Source organism: Ptychodera flava, chromosome 9 (genome assembly GCF_041260155.1).
Source record: "Ptychodera flava strain L36383 chromosome 9, AS_Pfla_20210202, whole genome shotgun sequence".
NCBI lineage: Eukaryota > Metazoa > Hemichordata > Enteropneusta > Ptychoderidae > Ptychodera > Ptychodera flava.
Window position 1 is genome coordinate 33688869 of NC_091936.1, and position 23270 is coordinate 33712138.

Here is a 23270-nt window from a genome sequence, read left to right on the forward strand (position 1 = left end):
CGTGCTGGCACCCCTATCTTGGTGAGACTTCCATGTCGCAGTTCAACATTTACTGCAATTTGTAAGACTGCAGATAGGCAGGAGTTCAGGGCCCATTTTAATACACTGAACTATTGAGATCTCAGTTCCTTGCACATAATTGATATAATTTATGGACGACAATATAAGAAGTAAAAATAATATTTACTTCTTATATTGTCATCCATAAATTATATCAATTATATGCAAGGATCTGAGCTCTCAATAGTTCAGTGTATTAAAATATTTTCATATCATCCATTCAGAGCTCACACTCAACACAAGCCAGCCTAGTCCTTTTGTGGACTTTGGATGTGTGGGATCCCCACACCCACTGTAAGTTTTTGATCTGTGATATCTCCAAACGTAGTTGCAGAAATACTGGGCAAGAAAATGTTTAACAAAGCAGGTTATAGGATACAAAGTCTTAGAAATACCGGTAATTATTTGGCAGATACTACCAGTTCTTGGAGAGGTGACTTTTCAATGTTACCTACCAGATGTCTGGTTGTGATATTTGTCACAATTTCCTGTACAGATACACAGTACTAGATGTATACCATGAGTCATTGTAATTTATACCATTGAAGTTTCCTCAGTGAAGTCTAACATGGCTCCCCTGTGTAGACAAATTTATAGACTATTTTTTGAAATTCTGAAAACATACTTTTAAGCACACCATTCTTCTAAATTTTATTTTAAACAATTTGGAAAATATGCATGATTGAGAGAGGACATAGCGGTTTTGTAAAAATTTTCCACTGATTGTGTCTTCAGCCATACAGAATGTGTTGGAAAGTAGGCAGACTGGTTGTACCTGTTTCTTGAATAGAAAGATATATTTTCCCGATGGAAATGACAAAAAAATTATGCTAACTTTTTTCAGAGAATGACAGCTTCAATTTATCATAACTTGATACCCAAAATGGCATTTGCAGTACCTGCAGAATGTGATCTTTTGGTTATTTAACAGTTATTTTTAACTTTTTACTGAAATATCTAAATGTACTAGATATATTTAAACAATTATTTAGATGCTTTACATTATTGCTGATATGCAGAAGGTTAAAAAGTTATAAGAAAAGTAACCTTCAATGGTACAAATCAAACAGAATTGCTGGTAATTCATTGTGAGATAGTCCCCATAGGACGTTGGTAGATCATTGGGGCCTGTTTCTTATCCCCAATTGGATGATTATGGCTCTGCTGCACAAAGGTAGATTCCATTTGTTGTTCCATGTAAATTTCTTCAGATGATTAGCTAGACAAAAACTACAGCTCTAATACAAATGTAAGACCATAGAATAGAAACTATTGAATGTGTAGAATGTAGGATAGGTAAATTTTCCATGCATATTCAAAATGACACCCCATAGAAAGTGAATTGTACACAAAGCAACCACATTGATGTGATTACCAGGAAAAGCTGTGCTACCAAAATAATTCTGGCGTGTCAATATGTAATTATAGCTGACGTCAACCAGTTGGTTGCCATTGAAATCACATAATATTCACAAGCTGATGCCAATTAAGCCACATATGATGCTTATTTGCATATAATTTGCATACTGTTGGGGGGGGGGGCAGATGTCATTCTGTGCACAGACTATTACAGATGTATATTTATCATTCCTATTTTGAATCAAGCTTCACTGAATGAAGTGCATTTTGTGCAGTTACTTTATCTAACCCTTTTGTATCTGGTTCATCTGTCAATATCATGTCAAAGGTTGAAACCAAAATGTTATCATTTTACACAGAATCCTGTAAAATTTTATAGAGATTTATACAGATTTGTAATTGCTGGACATGCGCAGACATGCTTCATCAATAACTACACTGCAATAAACAGGACGCAAAATGACATTACGTTCGTCAGTGAGATCAGGTGATGCTGGTACCAACAAACGGACATGTACAAATGCATATGGGAACATATTTCTATGCGCCTTTGTGCTCATGGCTTCGTTGTACCATGGTCCATTTGAATTCTGTGTTTAACCCAGTGACCCGAATGATACTGGTAGTGTTGCAGCAATTAACACATACAAGTCATGTCCTGGGTACCTTGATTTGCATACTGATAGTAAATGACTTGACCTGAAATGGGTTAATGTATGGTTTCGGACTGATACAGGTTTTATAATAAGTGGCTACCCAGTGAAGTGTATGATCCAAACTAAGAGTGAATTGAAAAATGTTCAAACAAAACAAAGATATCATAGTACTAGTAATTGGCTTCCTACAGCCTTGTGGAGTGACTGTCAACATTCAATAGTGTTTTATTACAAAACTCGATGGCTTGATGTCATTGTCAGGTGGCATTTGATATACAAGATGGAAACAAACATTTACCCATCTGGCAGTTTCAATTTTCACTATTTTTCCCAACATCTGTAGATGAATACAGCAGACATATATAGTTAGTTTTTGTCATTATGTTTCTTTACTGTGTATGTGAATCAAAAATCATCACTCCACTCAAAGCAGTTTCAGAAAGAATTAAACTGCTAGCCTGGGGAGGGTAAATTTTCCACCAGGCTGTTGAAAATGTTCACTTTAAAACCAGTACCTGCCCGATGGACAGGTGGAAATATCTTTGGTGTACTGGGATGTAAGGCCTGGTATACTGGCTGTATAGTATGCAAGACATAGTGATAATAAGTACGTACTATTTTGCTTGGGCAGGCAGCATGTTTTTGAAGTGACATGCCCAGGTGAGTGGCTGCTGTTCTCCATGAATTTCAATCTGCATTCAAAGCCATTTCAGAGTAACTGCTAAATTCATGATGTGCAGGACACACCATTATCACTAAGCAACAGTGTTAACATTAAACACATGTCACTGTCAATGACATAGTCCCCCCTGGGTAATGAATATGGAAAGCATTTAGGAAAATGATGGTCATATTGGATTGTGTCACAAAACAAATAGATGTGCATATGAATGGCATAGGGAGCAATCCTTGTACCAGGTTTGAAAGAAATTGCTCCAGGCATCTCTTAGAAATTTGCGTGAACAGACACAACCAAATTAAAGTCCCCTGGACTTTATCCATTAGGACTAAAAACAATATCCATGAAATTAAAACTTCCATGCTAGAATTTACTGGAGGAGGGAAATTACAATCAGACATTGAAATCAAAGGTCAGTATAAACACTTTTATTGCCCCTTCAAGAGTATGCATAAAAATATACTCAAACACATTTTCCGTGTAGACAAAAGTACTGCAAAAGACAAAAAAATTACAATGCAAATCAATATTTCTTCCAGATACATTGGACAGAATCATACATCTTGGAGTAGAAAAGTTTCAAGATATTCCCCGGCAAGAATTTCAAACTTCAAATTTGGAAAAGTTCAAACCTCACTGTCATATGCGACTTGTGATAATTAAGTTCTACATCCACTATATGTGTACTCTATCTTTACAAAAACTGAAAAACCACCAACAGACCTAAGCCAATCCAGGTCTGTTTAATGAGCACTGGAAAGTTTTATTTTCTTCAAAAACAGAAGTAATAGTGATTCCGCGGAAACAATCGAAAATGTCAATGGAACAAGAATACTAATATGTTTACAACTGCACTTTTGTAGAGTGACTGTGATTTTTTTACTTGATTACATATTAGAATTTTTTCTCTTAATGATAAATTAAATATTCTCATAAAGCACACTACATTGTTACTCTTTGGAAGACTTTTCAGGGGACTCTGATTAACATTAACAGTGAAAGACAGTTCAACAATCTTAAACTCCGTCAGTATAAAACAACTTTGAGTGTAAAGCAATACCTCATTGAATTCAAAACAATCCTTCAATTGATCAGAAGCAGGCAAGCAACAAAGATTCATGGTCATGATGCACATTTTTATCTCAAATAAATTCTGAAATGTTTGTAATCCATAGCTTTGCTCAACCCTTTTCACCACCATATGGTTTTGCCCAAACGAATTGTTCACAATGGTGAACATGGATCTGTTCACAGGAAATTTGGGGTGAACAGGTTATATTGAAAAAAGGTAAAAGATACAGAGATACAAAATGACAGAAAAATTAAAGCAATATTTCGACCTGAAAATACCTTGTACACTACAGTAGATTTAAAGTACAGAATCTAAATTAATTACAGGATTTGTCAACAAAGTGAGAATAAACAAGAAAAAAGTGTAAAGTTGACCAGAAAAAGACCTAGGATAAGCAAATCTAATAGTTCCAGTTCAATGGTAGGTCCTCTAAGCTAAACTGAAACATAAATGATTCAAGAAAGTCTCTTTGATGTAAAAGATTTTACATGTTACATATTACAGGTATAGGGCAAAAAATGCCCAGAAATTCCCAAACTGTTTCAAAGAATTCAGATGTTGTGAGTTAGGGGGCATCCTGAAGTCCCCCTAGTTCATTATTTTTTAAAATTGACTTTGCTATTTGACTGTGAAAAGTAGAATTGTCCAATAAAGTATCCATACGCGACTAAAAACAGTCTGCAGTTCCTTGATAAAAAAATCTCAAGGACAACAAACTACCAGGAAATATATACTGTCAAAAATCATGAATATGTACCGATAATGCGACTGAATATGATGATGATTATAACAAGTCCAACATTTTAGGACTTTATAAAAAAGACATGAATTTTTTCTGACGATATATACCGTCTTTTTACAGTGACGGTCACAAAAGAAGTAGATCTCCTTCAAAAACAAATTTTTGATTTCATCTAAATAAACCTATTAGGATAAAATCACAGCTTTCTTGATCCTGTCGTGTTTACCAAGTAAATCATTGACAATTGTCTTATTATATTCTTTCAAGAATAATGGAACATCACACTTTTACATCAAATCTGAAATTTTAAACATTCTTGAGTATTTTTGGGACAATTGTTTTTGTGGATATGTCACGAAAGAACAAAATTTTCTATTTTAGTACAGAAAGTGAGCCAATTGTTGGTTGTGAAACAGCTGGTGTCACGTACACCACATTTGTACCTGAATGCCCCAGTATATCAATGCAACAAAGCAATATTTATAAGATTGACTGATCAAGATGCTTATGTCCATAGACCTCAGCAAAAATGCTGTTTATAGCATACATGTACTCACTGTTTACATAAAGTTTTATGACTAAGCAAAACTACAAACCTGAAAAAACCTAGTACATCGTGGATTTTTTGTACAGGAAAATTACTGTGTTCATGAAACCATCTGTATGCTAGTGTGATAGCTTTCTTGCTGCCGAGAAAACTGATGACTGAAAGACAAGTTTATCTTGTGCGAAGAGGATACATTGAGTCGTTGTGACTACTATACTGTGTAATACTTGGTTTGACAAATTTTTCTTAGCAATGCAGTCATACATAGAATACTCATTCATACAACATCAACATTTTAATACTTCATTGGCGTAAGGTGAAAAGTATGGTACTGATACCATGGTTGCACATCGTGAGCAATCTTGACTTCTTGATATACATCACAAATACCTGACACTACTCTTCCATGAACAAAGAACTATATTAATCATTTCAATACAGTGAATTAACTAGTACATACAGTTAATCAAATAATACAGATTTCAACTTTTACTCCCATGAGTAAATGTTGAATCTTAGTTTGGCAGCGTAGCATACATTGCATTTCACACTTAATTAAACACATTCTATATTTTTGTTAAGATGACAATGACTGCCATAGGAGTGGACTTGAACTAAACATTTTGCAATTTCAGTCTGGCGTAATCACATTTGTAGCATGCATGGCTAGGTATTAGAAAACTTTTTAAAAGTGTACACCCTGCTCTAGACTGACCCAGCTGCGGTAATAACTTACAGATTACATTTCTGAACCAGTCAGTGTGTGCATATACATACAACAGACCGGTCCATTGGACACTTCTATTGATATTAAATATTCATGAGATGCAATGACATCATAGAGGGCATATGCTCACAAAACAGTAAGCCAATCTGATTGGTTAATGTTTTCTAATTATATTGTATATACATAAATGTCCCTGAAAAACAGGGGATGTTTGAGCAATTTAGACAAGGCTGTTTTTTATATTGCATCCATAAAATATCAGGCACGGGCTTGATCCCACATCTGACAGCTACAACTGGAAGATAGGCAGCCCCTACACTAAAATGATATGCCTAACACTCAAGGTGATTATCCATGACAGAATGAGTTCACATATTAAATGCGTTGCTATAATACGTACTCACAGAAATTTCAAAGCAGTCTCAAACTATTTGACCAACATCGCTCAAGATCCATACATGATAGAGGATGCACTGCACTTTATGTTTAAATTATGGAACACACACATAAAAACAGAGACACATAAAACACTAGACTGTAATGGCAAGGACAGCATGAAAGTTATCCTTCATGGAAGGCACTGTTCAGCATCTGCAGTGTCATCCTTGGTACATGGTAGAGGCCAAGGGCAATGGCAAAAGAAAAGCCAATAAAAAAGCTACAGTATGGATGTTGACACAGTGAGTAAAAACTGAAGCTGGCAACAGATGCAATTCAAGCTGGTGAAGAGGGCAAAAAAGAACACTACAGCATGCCAACTACAATAAGAAACATAAAACTGTATGTTCAAGCTGGTGACAGCTGCAACTTAAACAAAAGTTTAATTTCCGCATAGTGGTTCAAAAGCCATACATTTATTTGGTACGCCACATGTAACCTTGATCATAGACAGTGGAGAGTCTTCCATTCCACTGTTTACGCTTTCAAGCAGTGGGAAAGAGCCATTGATTAAGTGTGTACCATACCACTACTACCACAGAAATACCATCTATGTCTCCAATCCTTGTCAAACCTTGCCTCCAACAGTGTGCCTTCCCCTCACAGGGGCCTAAGTGTACATTTATCAATGGTCAACACTGGATGCTCAAATTAAGTCAAATGAGGAAAACAAAGTTAATCATGTTTTAAATCTTTGTGCAATCGTCTGATAGCCTGTGACAACTTATGTTTATCACCTTCATTCTGTTTACCTTTTGAAGGATTGTTATTTGCAGCAATGCTTTCTAATTCAACTACTTCTTCCTCCAATGCACTCAACAGCTGTTTTGCGTTATCATTCTGACCTTTGGAACTAGGTCGTTCACCTTGCCTTGAGGCTAAAATTTGCATAATGATGTACAGCAGAAAGAGCGCTACACCGAGGGCCACTAGGAGCTTCATTAATACTGTGATACCCTGCAACTGAAACAGGATTCCCAGTAACCATGGAATTAGTATCCCGGCAACAGATGATGAGATAAAGAAAGATGCCACTGCCTTTCCTGTCAGCAATATATACCTCTCTGCCCATGCAATGGCTGCTGGGAAGACTGAGGACATTGATAATCCAAGCAAGACTGTGCCTGACCATAATGCACCACTGTTAGTGTTCCCAAGCACTGCCAGCAATATCAGAGAGACAACCATTCCAAACATACTGGGTATTAACATCACTTTAGGATGTAAGAACGCAGCAATGCATATTGCCAGCAATCTTCCAAGTGCAAAGGTACCCCAAAATACAGCATTTAAGTGTACAGCGTTTAGCGATGAGAACTCAAGCTGGATACATTTAGCAAAAGTGTAGATGTAAGCCCCAAATGATTCCTCGATGCCTTTGTACAGGAAAAAGAAAAGAAATAATGCTATCAGCAGAATGAGACGGAAGACTTTCCTCCCCTCGTCAGCTGCTCCCTCTGTCCCTGTGCTTATTGCGGCTCTTTTCGCAAAGATGAAGAACCCAGGACCAGAATAGAAGAACCAGAAAAATGGTATCGCTATGACAACATTGTACATTGCTATGATCATGTAGGCTTTTTGAATCTGTGATGTGTGATGAATGTAATAAGTCACAGTGTTCAGCAGACCTTTGATCTTGCTCGTCATCGTGTCTGAAGAATCACTTGCATTTGAACTCTGGTTACTCTGTGCCGTCATTACATCTTCTGCCGTGCCATTAATTGTTGTCTTTGAAATGTTTTGCCTGTCTGTCACTCCATGTGTGGTTTCTTCCACTGTGGAAAAAAGAAATTGTTTTTTGTGGATGTGTTAGAAGGCACGGATATTCTCTGCTTTTACCATAAACAGTGAGCTAATTATTGTGCTACAGCCGTTACTAAGTTCTTTTTTACTGCCATGTCCTGATCATAAATTGAACCAGGGGAGGATTTTACAATGCCACTATCTTTGCTACTCTAAAATGCATCTATCTAAGAACTTGACAAAAACACTAGTGACAGCATACTTTCTTAATATGGCCAAAGAATGTTCAATTTAGCTTCATAAATATCCATGCGATGTTTAGTTTTTTCAGTGTAACAAATATTGAAAACTGATGGTCAATTATCAAAAGTTTGCCTTTTGTGAATACTACCGGTACTAATTTTTTCCTACACAACTGTAATACCATACTATATTTTGTAATGCTTGATTTGGGGAAAAAATTTTGACACTTTATTGGTATACAAATATATGTATTCATTTTGCGTAATAAATAAAGGTTTCATTCAGGTATAAGTGAAAGTATGGCATGGAACGTCATAAATTTTGTCAAGTTGTCTTTCGCAATTGCTTGTCTTACTGCTTCATTGAACAAACAACAAAATTGAAGGGCCAGGCTATAATTTTAAATGATTTTTTCCACTAATTTTATTTTGTATGTCAATCGCCATTCTTGTTCTAATCCCCATAGCATGTTGAAACACCCACCATTTGGCTTGTCAACATAGATCTATAGATGTAAAATGCATGTTATTGTTTACATTTGAATTCTAGTCCAGACGAGAAGTCACTTATCAGCAATAACAATGCAGTCTACATTTGTACAGACTGAGTTGACAAGCTAAATACTGTGTATTTCAACATGCTTTGGAAGTAGAACAAGAAATTGTAGTTGACATTAAAAACAAAAACAGGGGAAAAATCATCGAAAGCTACCACAACTGGCCCCTCTAATTGATTACCTATGGTGAACAACTTGATTAAAGACAATTAAAATTATATTTGCTGTGATTAATACTCTTTCACACGAGTAAAATTTTGTCAACCTCGACAACATATATGAACTACATGTTACAACACATTCTGTACTTAATCTAAATTGACAGTGAAAGCAAATGTTTGCTTTATTCATTTAAGTCTAGTATACTAGCAATGCTATTTTTCATGCTTTGATAACCATGCATTAGATGCTTACTAAGAATCTCCGCAGTGTCTAGGCTGAAATGACATGCCACTATCGCACTGAGTCATTTGCGACTCTAGAAAAAACCTTTCACACCATCACACGTGCGAGTGCATGGAGCTGCTGCATGGCAAACACTTTAAAATAAATTCATATTGCTCAGAAATCTTCAACAATTACAGGGGGTGTACTGAATACTACATTTCACTGATCTTTAACCCTTTCACCACCATGGTTTGTCCCAAATCCATTGTTTTCTATGGTAAAGTTGGACCTGTACACAGGGAACTGGGGTGAAAGGGTTAAAGCCTGATGGGATGGAAAGATGACTTTTACAAGGCAGTGCCATCCTTGGCAATTGCAAATGGCCATGGCAAAACTGTTCAAAAAGGTGCAAACGGTTAAACTGTATTTTGAACTGACGATACAATCATAGACTATGGTCAGAAGCTGGTGAAAATGGCAAAAACTTTGTTGAGTGTGGCACAAGAAGCAAAATGTGTGCACGAGTGACGGTGGCAAACCCGTTTGTCCAACCCTGGAAACAACAGAAAAAGTATGTCCAACCCCAAAACTACACCAAAATGTATATTCAGCTCGGTGAAAATGGCAAAAGCATGATCACGTGACTACAGAGGCATACTGTATGTCAAATACTTGAGATGGTGATAATGACAGAAAAAAAAGAGGTCTTACAATTAAAAAGCCATATTTGACAAACAATAGATAGTTTGACAGGGAACAATAGCAATTAATATATACATGAAGAATCACAGAATCACCCCAACATGCAATGCTGACAATCTGCCCTGTCCCTTGTCACTCAATGTCACAAATGCTGTACAAAAAAATCATTTTGTATCCATAGTTTCTACTCGGTGACAAAACCTAACCAACATAGGAATATTAATCATTTTTAGAATCTTTGTTTAATTCTCTAATAGCCTGTGACAGTTTATGTTTATCACCTCCTCGGCGGTTTTTTCTAAGAGGATTGTTGTTTGCCGCCATGTTTTCCAATTCCACTACTTCCTCCTCTAATGCACTCAAAAGCTGTTTTGTACTATCATCTGGCAATGAAGAACTAGGTCGTTCACCCTTTCTCGAAGCTAAAATTTGCATAATGATATAGAGTAGAAAGAGCGCTACAGCGAGGGCCATTAGAAGCTTCATTAATACTGTGATACCCTCCAACCGGAACAGCATTCCTAGTAACCATGGAATTAGTATCCCGGCAACAGACGATGAGATAAAGAAAGATGCCACTGCCTTTCCTGTCAGCAGTATATACCTCTCTGCCCATGCAATGGCTGCTGGGAAGACTGAGGACATTGATAATCCAAGCAAGACTGTGCCTGACCATAATGCACCACTGTTAGTGTTCCCAAGCACTGCCAGCAATATCAGAGAGACAACCATTCCAACCATACTGGGTATTAACATAACTTTAGGATGTAAGAACGTAGCTATGCATATTGCCAGCAATCTTCCCAGTGCAAAGGTACCCCAAAATACAGCATTTAAGTGTACAGCGTTTAGTGATGAGAACTCAAGCTGGATACATTTAGCAAATGTGTAGATGTACGCCCCAAATGATTCCTCAATGCCTTTGTACAGGAAGAAGAAAAGAAACAATGCTATCAGCAAAATGAAACGGAAAACTTTCTTCCCGTCCTCTGACGATCCATCTGTACCAGTGCTTATCGCGGCTCTTTTTGCGAAGATTAGGAACCGAGGACCAGAACAGAAAAACCAAAAAATGGTATCGATACGGCAACATTGTACATAGCTATGATCATGTAGGCTTTTTGAATCTGTGAGGCGTGTGGAATATACTTGGTCACAGTGTTCAGCAGACCTTTGATCTTGCTGGTCATCGTGTCTGAAGAATCACTTTCACTTGAATTATCATTGCTTTGCGTTGTTGAGAGTTCCTCCGTAATTTCTGGTTTCCCTGGTGTTGTTGCCTTGTCATCTTTTGCACTGGTCTTCGCTCTTTGTGTGGTTTGTGTCTCTGTACTCTGTATAGTTGTGCCAGGCTTCTCTGTTACTATCTCAGTACTCGTACTGCCCATAGTGCCTGTAACAACTGTTGCATCGTCCGACTCCTGCTCCTCCCCAGATCCACCTGTTTTATCTTCCATTAAATGACGTGCATGGTAGCCACTGTCCACATCACTGTTCAACATGTTCAGGTTCTTGACGTCGTCTTCGTCAAGGTGATAGGTGTCAATCATCCAACCGACGTCCTCAAAGACCGACCGTTTGCTGTGGGTCTTCTCTGACATGGCCAGAACCGTTGTGTTCACCCAGCACGGAAGATGCGGTCTGTGCAAGTGGTTGTCTGTGACGTTGGTGCCGTTCGACTGCAACTGGTTGTAGGCAACGAATGGTTCTGCTATAAATGGTGCGATTAATGCACCAACACCAAGGCTAAAATGAAGCGCCTGTACAAATGGACCGGTCTTCTTTCCCCAAAGGTTGACACAAAATATGTTACCACCTGAAACAAAAAACATACAGTATGTAAGATATTACTCTAAGCTTATCAAAGACTATATTATAGCTTTGTCAATACCAGTGAATTTGTGATGTCTTCCCGCCACATTATTACTGATAATGTATCCAATTATCCAGCATTGTGGCCGTAGGTGTTTTGTACAACTACAAATTCACTGGCGTCACCAAAACTATAAAATAATAGCAATAATGTAACCCCTCCTGATCCATAATGGACTCAAGCAAACTTTGCACTCCTTGATAAACTTGACTTTGCCTCATACATTATGTCACGTTTGCTTTTGTCCATTATGGCCTGGAAGGGGGTACATTATTGCTTAAATCATGACTTGTCAAAGAATGACAGTTTAGATGTTAACCTGTTCTTCCAAATTCCCTGTAAACAGGTCCACACTCTCTGAGTCTTACCATTGACAATAATAGGTTTGGGCAAAAAAATGGTGGTAAAAGGGTTCATAAGAAATATATTTAAATCCAAAGTATTGTCATTGGAGAATACACGGAGGCAAGGAATGTACAAACTTTTGATAAATGTTACATTCTTTATATGCATTCAGGTTAAGCTCATAGCATTTCCTACATGAGAACAACAGTCTTTCATGTCTTTAATTATTTTTCCAGAACGACTGAATTGCGCGTATGATTTGACATCTAATGCTAAGTTGTTACAAAAAACGATGGGATTGAAACAAGTATTTGATATCTTTTCAACAATTTACCAGTTCTTAACCCTTTTACCTACCGAATTCATATTTCATCATCAGGTCAAGTTCATTAAAACTAGTGAAGCACAATATGTCACTTTTGGTGCATTTTAACAAAAAATCTGAACATTTGAAAGGCCCTGAAATCACAGATACTGTAAACATGATTTTTATGGATTAAAGCCGTTGGAACAGACCAAGCCAAATGGGTTGAAATATGTATGGTTTGGCTCAATACTGCTTTTCACTGACTTGGCTGATGGAGAAGTGATGCTGCCTGGCAGGTAACGGGTTAATGAAACAGAAGGACCAATCCACTTATTCAAAATAGCACACATTGCAATATCTGTACATTAAATATGACTTTGGGCATTCAAAAAATTTCACAATAAGCAAGAAAAAGAAAATTTTAAAGAATCACTCTTTTCATTTTCCCAAGCTTCAGCATTGTAAATTCAAAATCTTCACATACATTTTTACCGATGTAAATACCATACCCTCCTCAAATTTTAGTCTCCTTCCCCATTTCTAAAATTCTCACTTTGTTAGGTGTAGCGCTTTCTTTTAAAACGTCCTAAGAGGAAAAAAACCAGCATTCAATCCAGGATTGTAGAACCACGTCACCAACACTTTACACTCTCACATTTTTTACAGGAACCATTCAGGCCACCTTATGTATTTTTTATGCATCATTTGAGGACATTTCACATCAATGACGCTATGCCACATTCTAAATTCATCACTGAAAAAGTTACAGAAATTTTTGCTACAAACTGACCGGCATTTAAAAATCCAATGGCTATACCCCAGAGAGCCACAGCTGTGAACAGTAAGATCATGGTGTTACACCACGGGACCATGGCACCAAATGCAGCCAGACCAAGCAACGATGACGCCATCAAGAAATTGTGATCGAATCGATCAAAGCAGTGGCCTGACACCAGTGATCCTATCAGAACGCCAACGTTACGGGCTGTAACAACGTAAAACATCTGTTGTAATGTTCCGTTGGCTTTGCTCCGCAGGTCTAGTAAGGATGTTCCAAGGATAGCTGTGCACAGACCCTGCAAAGATAACAGTGAATTAATGTCAAAAGTTGTAGACATTGCTGTTCGTTTTCATTAATGTTTTTTTTTTCATTTGGGGGTTGAATTTTTGTAGTATAATATCTGAAATCTATTCATAGCATCTCCTACAGGGATTTAAGTTCAAAATAACAAACAATGGTGAGTGTAATTTTGGTGTTGCATTCATGATCAAACTATTGGTGAGATTGAAATGTAATCGAAAGGAAAATATCAGATAAGTTTGGACTGTACTGGGAGTTTGATGAAAATCAAGTGTACTTTCAATAGTAAACTTTCTCTAATTATTGTAAACTATTTCCATTGGAGAGAAGAAATTGGATGTGCTGAAATAAGCTATAAGGCAGCTGTGTGAAGTGTTTATATTCATAGTTTGTGACCTTGAGGAGAGTGTCTTGTGGCAAACAAATCATCTCCCCACTGTCACATATTAACCCTTTGAGTGCAGTAATTATCCCCCCTCTCAAATCTTAGTGCAAAATTTTACCAAGTTTTGTGAATGTTCTTTAATTTTTGATAATTTTGAACCAAATGGCCATAAATTTTCATCAGCTACAGTTTTTGATCAAAATTTTGGAACAAACCTGAAAAAACTGCATGGATCTGAAGAAAAAATTGTCTGCATTATATTTTATAAAGGTAACAAAAATTGTCTTTGCTCTCAAAGGGTTAATTAACGATTTGGAACATATACGTTCACGTACCTGTATGGGCATTGACAGAGCACAAGAAATGCAATCTCTAGTAAAACTTTGAAAGTGCATTATCGCATTACAATATCATAACATGAAGATCAGTTATCTCCTTTAGATTCTGCTAGCAGCAGTCATTAATGTTTGTCAGTACATATCTGTTGATTTGTTAATATGTAAGCTAGTCAAATTCTTGAACCTTGTGTTTGGACAGAATTTTACCATCAGACACAGACAACCCTAAAAAAAAGCTACTTCTCTAAAACCACAGTAAAAAGTTGTATGATCAATCAATTCTTCACTAGTCTCTCTCAAGCTGAATAAGAATGCCCCCGATCTTGTAAAGCATTTGATCTGCTTCATGTAGTGTGTTTTTTAGAGCCACAGACATAGAAGTTTAGAGAGGTTAAATTTGGCCTGACCCTGCGTTACAATCAGTAGCAGCTATACCTGCAAGCTGAGAATGGACTCGGATGAGAACAGGTTTGAGAAATAGAAACGGCAGAGTTTGCTTAGAATTTCTTCTGTTGGTAGAGAATTTGTCAAAGTAAACTTAATAATACCTAACCCTTTGAGCATCAAAGTCAAATTTTGATGCCTTTATCATATGTACACCAGTCAATTTTTTCCTAATTTTTGCTAAAATTTTGCTAAAAATCTGTAGTCAGTGTAATGTGATGTCCATTTGGTCCAAAATTATAAAAAAATTACATAAAACTTCATAAAATTGGTAAAATGTCGCACCAAATTTTTGGCAGGAAAAAATTACAGTGCTCAAAGGGTTAATAACACACCTTCAGATTTGTAATATCAGATTTGTAATAATCATGAATGCATATCATAACATCCTATGACTACACAAGATATGTACTGCTCATTGTGATCCAAAATTCTCTTCAAAAATTTCTGCGTTATTTATTTTTGCATTTTAATTATAGAATTATGATGCTACCAGGAATAAGACCTGTTGCCATTCACTGAATGCTATCATGCTAAATTAATATCCAGACATCTGTGACATTTCATTGTGTGAACTCATCCATTACTCAGTGGTGTGAGCAAACAATCAATTGTTAGGTACCATGAGAAAGCTTTTTTTTTAACATATGACCTGTAAACAACGGGGACTGAAATAACGAAAAGGAAATATGGTACAATCCCTCAATATTACAAATATTTGTCCCATCAAAATTTGTTGCATATTGCACCAGCTGAAGACCAAAGATATCTAACACTGGTATGGGTTACCAGTTTCAGATCTAACTATTGAAGTGCTTTCAAAGGAATGGGCATCATGATTGTATTGGATTTTAAAGAAATAATTTTCAAGTTGTATCATTCAAACAAATACTTCTATTTCTTGGAGACTGTGATATTTTTATATAGTAACAGCAATACCAATTGAAGCTTAAACCAACATTACAATAATAAAAATTTCATTTCCCATTGACAGCGTTTTGCAGAGACAAACTACTACCCATGGTATGTAATACTGTAAAACACTTTGAATGAGCCGCATGCTTTTTTAGCGATTTCAGATGTTCATTGCAATTAGCACATTTTAATTCTGCTACAAAGACATCCTAACCATAGCAAATACGTGAAACATAGTGGCATCTTAAATTAGTGCAGTGACAGACTTAGCTAACTTTGCTAAAAAAAGGATGCTAGCTAAAATAAATGTTTAACAGTATTTTTGTAAAAATCTATTTTCCGAATTTGTATAAAGATATATGCTTGGATTACATTCTATACTAAGGGTAGTAAGCACTCTGAAAATTTTGCTCAAACTTTCCTAATGGAAACTTTCGACTATTCCCTTACCAAATCAAGAATAAAAATAATGGGCCAAAGTGTAAAATTTGGTAATGGGGAAATAAATTATTTAATATAAATTTTATCAATATTTGCAATTCAAAATGGTCTAATCCCTGTATTAACTCTATGAGGAAATAAAATTTTTGATTTTCAAAAACAATGACTCGGTGAAAATTGTTCTCAAAGAAAATCTTTAAAATGAATCCCCAGTAAGCCCAGGCAGATCAGAATAGAATTGTAACAGTTTGAGATTCCAAATATCTAGTATATCTGTCCCAGAGGGGCGTTCTATTTCAAGAATTTCTAAAATTCAGAAGTGGAATAAATTACAAGTACCATATTGAATTTTTTTACGATGTTTGTATTCCTACATTTCTAACTGATAAACATATTCTATTTTGATAAGCATTTAAATATGTACAGTTGCAATGAAAGGAACTGTATAATTTCCATGAGATATGAAATCTTGAAACGTTGCCCAACTTTTCTCACAATAATTAGAATAGATACTAATCTATCATATAAGAGGGGCAACAATTGTAATATTATATGATTTTGTTGGCAATTTTTGTTTGTAATGTCAACTACAGTTTCTTGTTCTACTTGCAAAAGTATACTAAAATACATGACCTCTGTATTAAGCTTGTCCACTAAGCCTAAACATGCCCATGCGTAAACTGCATCATTGGTGTTTCAACATGTTTTGGGGAGTAGAGGAAGAAACTGTCAGTTGGCATTGTCAACAAATACAGTGAAAAAATAATCAAAAGTTGCAATTGCTATGACTGGTTTAATTTATTGATTTTATAATATCTAAACAAACTTCATGCATGGAAGACCAAAGACACAAGTAAACACTAATAAATCGCTGCAAGAACAAGAGTCAGTTAGTTCACACTTCAAAGAAAAATTTCCAATAACTGTGGTTGATGCATAATATTTTAGACTTTTTATGATGGAATCTGCACCTAGAGCATAACAAATTGCTATTTTCACTTTTTTTCACATTTGATCTCACAAGAGTTTCATTACAAACATCGACAAAATTTTACAACCAGTGCATTTTGTTTTCACTTTCACTTTGTTTCTAGAGAAGTGACAGCAATCAATACTGGTCATACTTCTGCAGAGACTGATCAATGGATCACAGCAACTTCACATTTCAATCCTATGCCAATCAGAAACATGCCCTTTGAAGCCAATATATACACAGCTTGTTATACACCATAATAGCGTCTATAATAATCATAACAGCACTCTTTATCATATTTGTGGCCAATTATCAATAAATATCAAAGCTATTGCACCAGCAGTTCCTAAGTATTTTGTTTTTGACAATTTTTCAAAATTTTTGATTCATGTTTATTTGACCACTATGTCCAATACAGTGAAATTCCATTTATAACCAATTGTACATCTTAACCACAAATACTGAGGAGATAGCTGGTAAAGTTGTTTGAGTTTTGTGTGAAACAGACATATACAATTTTTTTGGCACAAAAAATTGAAATATTTAATAAATTTTGATTCAGACTAGCCTCTTTCAAAAAGGATTTTGTGACTAACTTTGAGAAGTGCCACCAAGTATTTATGATGGATGCTACAAACTACAAAACTGTCATTATCCATCTATCTACCTCTGTCTGCATATGTATTTACACAGTGGCATCTACCAATCCTGATGGTTCTATCTGTATCACAGGCCCTTGAATTATTGCTAAGCCCATGGTTTGAATGTGTTTATACTCAATTAATATACAAACTGAAATTGTAAAGGTCAGTTTACAATGTTAAATAAAGGTATGAGAGGTACGCCTGTCCCATTCATTACTTCATCATTACCACAGCAAATTGACCTTATGATTTCCATTTGTATGCTTACTGGGTATAATTATATTTGAACTGTGTGAACTCAGAAGCAATGAATTTGTATTTTGGGTGATCAAACCAAGCAAGCATTGCTCTAGCCCAGTGATCCAATTCCTCCATTTTAGCATCGTAAACCAACCTTTCTAATTTTAATATGTATGTTTATTGAGTATGAAAGTGTATATCAATCTACAATGACTTAGCAATTATTTGACTGCCTGTGTTTGTATGTGTATGTGTAGCAAATGGGAGCTGCTAAAAGAGAGACTACTTACCAATCCCAAAAATCCAGCACAAAGAAGACATGTTTTCAGAAACCGACGAGGAACCTTTGCATCTGTGTTTGATGGACTGGTTTTAACTTTATTCCCCAACAGCGTCCTTTGATCAGCTCTTTCAGAGTTCTGTTCATACAGGACATCTTCATCATCATAATCGTTTCCTGGACGACCTCTACTCATGATGATGGTCTTCTATGGGCTGGTCTGCTTGATCCCTGTCAAATAATCGCAATCATACCAATCCATAATCCAATAACACTAGGTCAAAATTTGTAAGACAATAGTTGTAAACATAGACACAAAACAGCACAGAACAGACAGTAAATAGACGGTACAAACAAAGTCAAATTCATGAAAGAAAGATATATGGACCTCTGGCCAAAAGACCAAGAAGTGATGTCAGGTGTTTCGAAAATAGTAAGCGCATCCTGCCCCACATGTGGCACCCGCCATATATCAATCTGTAAGTCAGATAGGTAGTGGTCACTAACTAAGGCCCAATGTCACCGATGCCATCAGTGATCATTTGTCGAAGAGAGATATTGTATTTATCTACCAGCTTGCGATACCTGCCAAAAAAGCGTTTGAATGTAGAGACAAGTCTTGCTCTGGTGTAACCTTGATTTAACAGTTTAAAAGAGAGATGGCCATGTCTCTCTACAAAATCACCATATGAACTGCATGCTCTTGCATATCGTATAAGCTGGGAAATGTATACCCCATAAGCAGGTGAGAGTGGAATATTACTGATGAGGTGTGGAAAATTAATTATACTAAAGTTGAAATCATCTCTCTTGTCATATAGCCTAGTAGAAAGGTGACCATTGGAGTCAAATTCAAGTAAAATGTCCAGATATGAAGCAGAAGAGGCCGTTTCTGTAGTTTCTTTAATCTCCAATTCTGGAGGATAAATCATAGCGAGATATTTACTGAATTCAGAGTTATTCAATGAAATAACATCGTCTATGTATCTAAATGTTAGGTTGAAAGTACGAGCTACAGAGACCTTTTTCTGCTTGATAAGGTTCTGGATAAATTCTGCCTCGTATAATCGGCGCAAAAAATAATCGGCGCAAAATTCCATAGCAGTCTTTGTGAGCTACATTTTTTAAGATTTCTTTAATTTCTGGGAATCAATGTATGTTAAAACTTACTAAACACTTCAGTCTTTGTTAAAAATTCATCACTGTAGACCTACACTATATATTCATATACACTTTGCATTTTGTTCATTTCAAATTCGATAGTCCTTGCCACACACATTCATTTTCTTGATGAAAACCTCATCGAGATTGCATCAACAGCTGTGAGTGTTGTTTATAAACACTCCACGTTCCATTATCGCAAACTGTTGAGTATTAATTATGCATGTTGCATTCAGTGTTGCAATAACCATGGTACCTCCATGTAATAACCATCTCCACGCTGTTTATTAGGAACAAGCACAGAGCTGATTAGCTCCATCGTAGAGGGCAGGGGAGGTTACTTCTCAAATCAAAAACATGTTCTTATTCACGGATGTAGAACGAGATCAGATCCGACAAAATATGTGTGACTCGGGCGATTAATGTTTTGGCACCCTTGTGTTGATATTACCACCAAGTCCATGATATTACATGCCACTATGCCTATCGCTGTTTCGGGACCTATAATAACCCTTGTGTCTCCATCCATGGATGTAAAAAATAGATTTTTTACATCCATGCTCCATCATAAAGGCACTGTGTATTATAATCATTTTAAAAAATTAACACGTGTACCGATGATGACGTAATGAGCTAGCTACTCGGGGAATCTTGCTTACTGGATGCATAAATTCATATGATACAATATGCTACCACATTTCGTAGTTGTGATCATGGGCGTATTTTTACGTCTATGTGTGTGATATGGGTAGAGGGTGCATTAGCACGAAAATAGTTCATGTAACTTTGGTCTCATCGCAACACAATCGATTTTTTTCAAGTCCTTGTCGAGCCATAACATATTACATTAAAAACTTCAACAAGAGTAACAAGTGAATTATTATCCTGATGCTCGCCCTTGTCCGGTTTGCTTTGAATGAAGAAATTCTGACAAAATGAGCAATGCGCGTATTTTTATGGCTTGCAACGATGAGACAGCTGTCCTACACTTTTCAGGGGGGCACAATTTTAGTCAGCAGAACTCTGATGACACGCTGTCACATTATGATGACACGTACAAACGTTTACAAATGTGTATTGGAGCGCCAATTCACGTACAAGCTCGGACAACTGAACAGAGTGGCATCTGTACCATGCTCCTCCCTACTTTTGGGTTTTGTCACCGTTTTTCGGACGCGAAACGCGTTTGTCCGCAACGGCGTATCAAATTCAAGCTTATGTTACGTACCTGTTGAATTCCTTGCGGGGTGAATCAAGTTTGTTGTAAACCAGGAAAAAAAATAACTACCAAGGTTATCTACGTCACTACGACCTCCGAACTCGCATTCATGTAGTCTGGTTCCCTGACCCATTTCCCCGGTAGAGGGCGTGGGGAAATATAGGGTCAGGTACCGGGTAGCCATCTTGAACAGAATTTTGTTCAAGATGGCGGAGGTTAGTCACCTGACAGAACATGCTACAACAAATATGGCTGCTACCATGAAAACGCCGGTCAAAATTCGACTGGATCAGAATTATGTTCGAACACTGGTATCCGAACCAAAAACATTGGCACACGAGACGGGAAACATAAACTGAAAGGATAATCCAGAAGTACGGGGAAATAGAGGTGATTGAAGGCTGGCTGTGATATCGCAGCAGTACTTGTGGCGTGTATCGAACGCGCTAGGGTCATTGAGGTCATCGCGGACTGTGGCGTGACCCAATGACCAGAGCACGTTCGATACACGCCACAAGTACTGCTGCGATATCACAGCTAATTGAAAGCAAACTTTGTTGGAACTGTGAACGACGATTGATTTCGATGGATAGAATGGTGTCCGAATTTCATGAAAAATGCCAGGCATCATGTCGACGTTCTGAAAGTATCAAGAGGTGTGCTAAATCATAGTGGCTAAATCATGGAGGTAAAAAGTCTTTCTTTCTACCTCCACGGCTTTGTGGTACAAACAAGAAGTTGGTGTCAAGTGAGCCTGAAAGTGCAAAACCCAAGAAACATGAGAAAAAGTTACAAGTGTTACTTTCATCCAATCACAGCTTGTTTTTTTTAACCCAATAGCGTCCATGTTTACAATAGCCGGTACCTGACCCTATATTTCCCCACGCCCTCTACCGGGGAAATGGGTCAGGGAACCAGACTAGTACTGTACATATTCCACAACAACACACGTACAAGCTGACAACGGATCCGGAAGTCGTATGCGGCCTGGGGGTGCCGAGGAACATACTACTGGCGCTCGCCTGGTGAGGGCGTACGTTTGTTGCCGGGAGTCTGTATGGCCATTATGGCCCATGTCCATGGCCAGGGTCTCACGTTCACACAGTAGTCACGGGCGCTGGGTAGTCTGCTAAATTGATCGAATTTCGGCTTGATCTGTCGATCCCGTAGTCGATATGCCCGCCACTGCAACCTAACAGTGCAGTGGCGGGCATATCGACTACGGGATCGATAGATCGAGCTGAAAATCGATCTATTTAGCAGACTACCCAGCTGAGGAGCGCCGGTGGTAGGCCTAATAGTAATATTACATGTCCATTGTACTAAAGAAAGGCAATTGCCAGTTGAATTGCAAATAAGCTTACTACATTTCTCTTAGTCATACACATCTCATTAAAATTAATCACATTTTTGTTAATCAACGGATGTACAGGAACAATAATAACAACAACAAGTTGCTAAGATGTCCTAAATTTGTTGCTATTTTATAGTGTTTTGGGCAATTGTTCGATGGGTATCTAGGTCTTTGTAATCTATTCCAGCAAATTTTCAAGGCGAACGAGGAGGGAAAGTGATGGAAAGGTGCGTAAAATTATCAAATCGTAGCGGAGGGCAACTGTGTAAACAGCTTTCACTTTTGCTGTAAATTTGAAGTCTGTTAAAAATACTTCATTTTGGTAAATTTACCGGTAAAGAAGTTTGCCCCCTTCTCCCCACACATACATGTGCAATCTGCCAAAACCGATCACATTTGGATTGACATCAACATTATCACAAGAATTGTGTAAACAGATAAATGTCCGTGAAGCAGCAAAGATTTTGTATTATTTTGTAATAATTAAGATTGTTTATCCGACATTGAACTTTTGGCGTTGCATCTGAAGGTTACAAGAAAACACAGTGATACACACAAGGGTGAACTGTTCAACCTATCTAGAAGGCAGGGCTGACACTCTCGAGACTCTAATTCCCACACTCAATAAGGCCAAGAAAAATAAAAAGTTTGTTTCTCGTCCTTGCGCGCGTAAATTCAGATCTGCTCATGTGGAAATAAAATTTAAAAAAAAAACCGCAAAAGTACGCGACAATAGTGCATAACACAGTACTGTATAAAACGGAATTGTAAACAAAATAACTGACACTAACATTCCATTCAGAACTGTACACATATGCCAAAACTGCATTACTGCACTAAAAGTCAAACCACAGAACTGTTGCTATACAAAAATACTAAAGCAACACTGCTGTGCATTTATCTCAGCGTGCATTTCTATGTTGTTTTCATGTCTTTTTGCGCGTTCTTGTTGGTTGAAGAATAAAAAAAATTGAGAAGGAAAAATAAAACCCGCGTCACCGCATCACTTTTGCAATATGTCTAGGATGAGAAACAAACTTTTTATTTTTCTTGACCTAAGTTTCGTTTTGAAGAAAGCGAAATAATTTAGAGATATTTTGGCACTAGAATTTCGCCTGATGCAGGCTTCGTCTTCCTGTGCAATATCAAGGCGTTCCTATAATTGTACATTGTAAATCATTTATATAATACAAAGGCGATTTCCTGGGCAGGAAACATAATTTTAGGGCCAGTTTTTATGAACTATATTATGGATATTTGGTGTGAAGGTTTGTAGCATGCCAAACTGCACACAACACACCCTTGATGCATTATTTTTGTTCAAGTTGAGCCTTTTCTATGTAAAGCTTGTTGTCAATA

At 37.0% G+C, this 23270-nt stretch overlaps 1 protein-coding gene across 1 annotated transcript; it reads right to left on the minus strand.

Annotated features, from left to right (window-relative positions):
• Positions 1-3167: 3167 nt before the first annotated feature.
• On the minus strand, positions 3168-20673 carry LOC139140755 (sodium-dependent glucose transporter 1A-like). The gene is made up of 5 exons (XM_070710150.1): positions 20567-20673; positions 18188-18408; positions 13227-13512; positions 11083-11727; positions 3168-8055 (listed from the first exon to the last, which is right to left on the minus strand). The coding sequence occupies exons 2-5, from the start codon at positions 18371-18373 to the stop codon at positions 6956-6958; spliced, it is 2217 nt and encodes a 738-aa protein (XP_070566251.1). The 5' UTR covers positions 18374-18408; positions 20567-20673; the 3' UTR covers positions 3168-6955.
• Between the last annotated feature and the right edge of the window lie 2597 nt (positions 20674-23270).

What these genes read in the sequence shown, in the direction of transcription:
- LOC139140755 (XM_070710150.1), bottom strand. Translation starts at nt 18,373, where the DNA reads ATGAGTAGAGGTCGTCCAGGAAACGATTATGATGATGAAGATGTCCTG. An exon ending in GTGCTGGATTTTTGGGATTG is followed by an intron (nt 13,513 to 18,187) that starts GTAAGTAGTCTC and finishes TTATCTTTGCAG; the next exon opens with GGTCTGTGCACAGCTATCCT. An exon ending in GATGACCAGCAAGATCAAAG is followed by an intron (nt 8,056 to 11,082) that starts GTCTGCTGAACA and finishes TTTTTTCCACAG; the next exon opens with TGGAAGAAACCACACATGGA.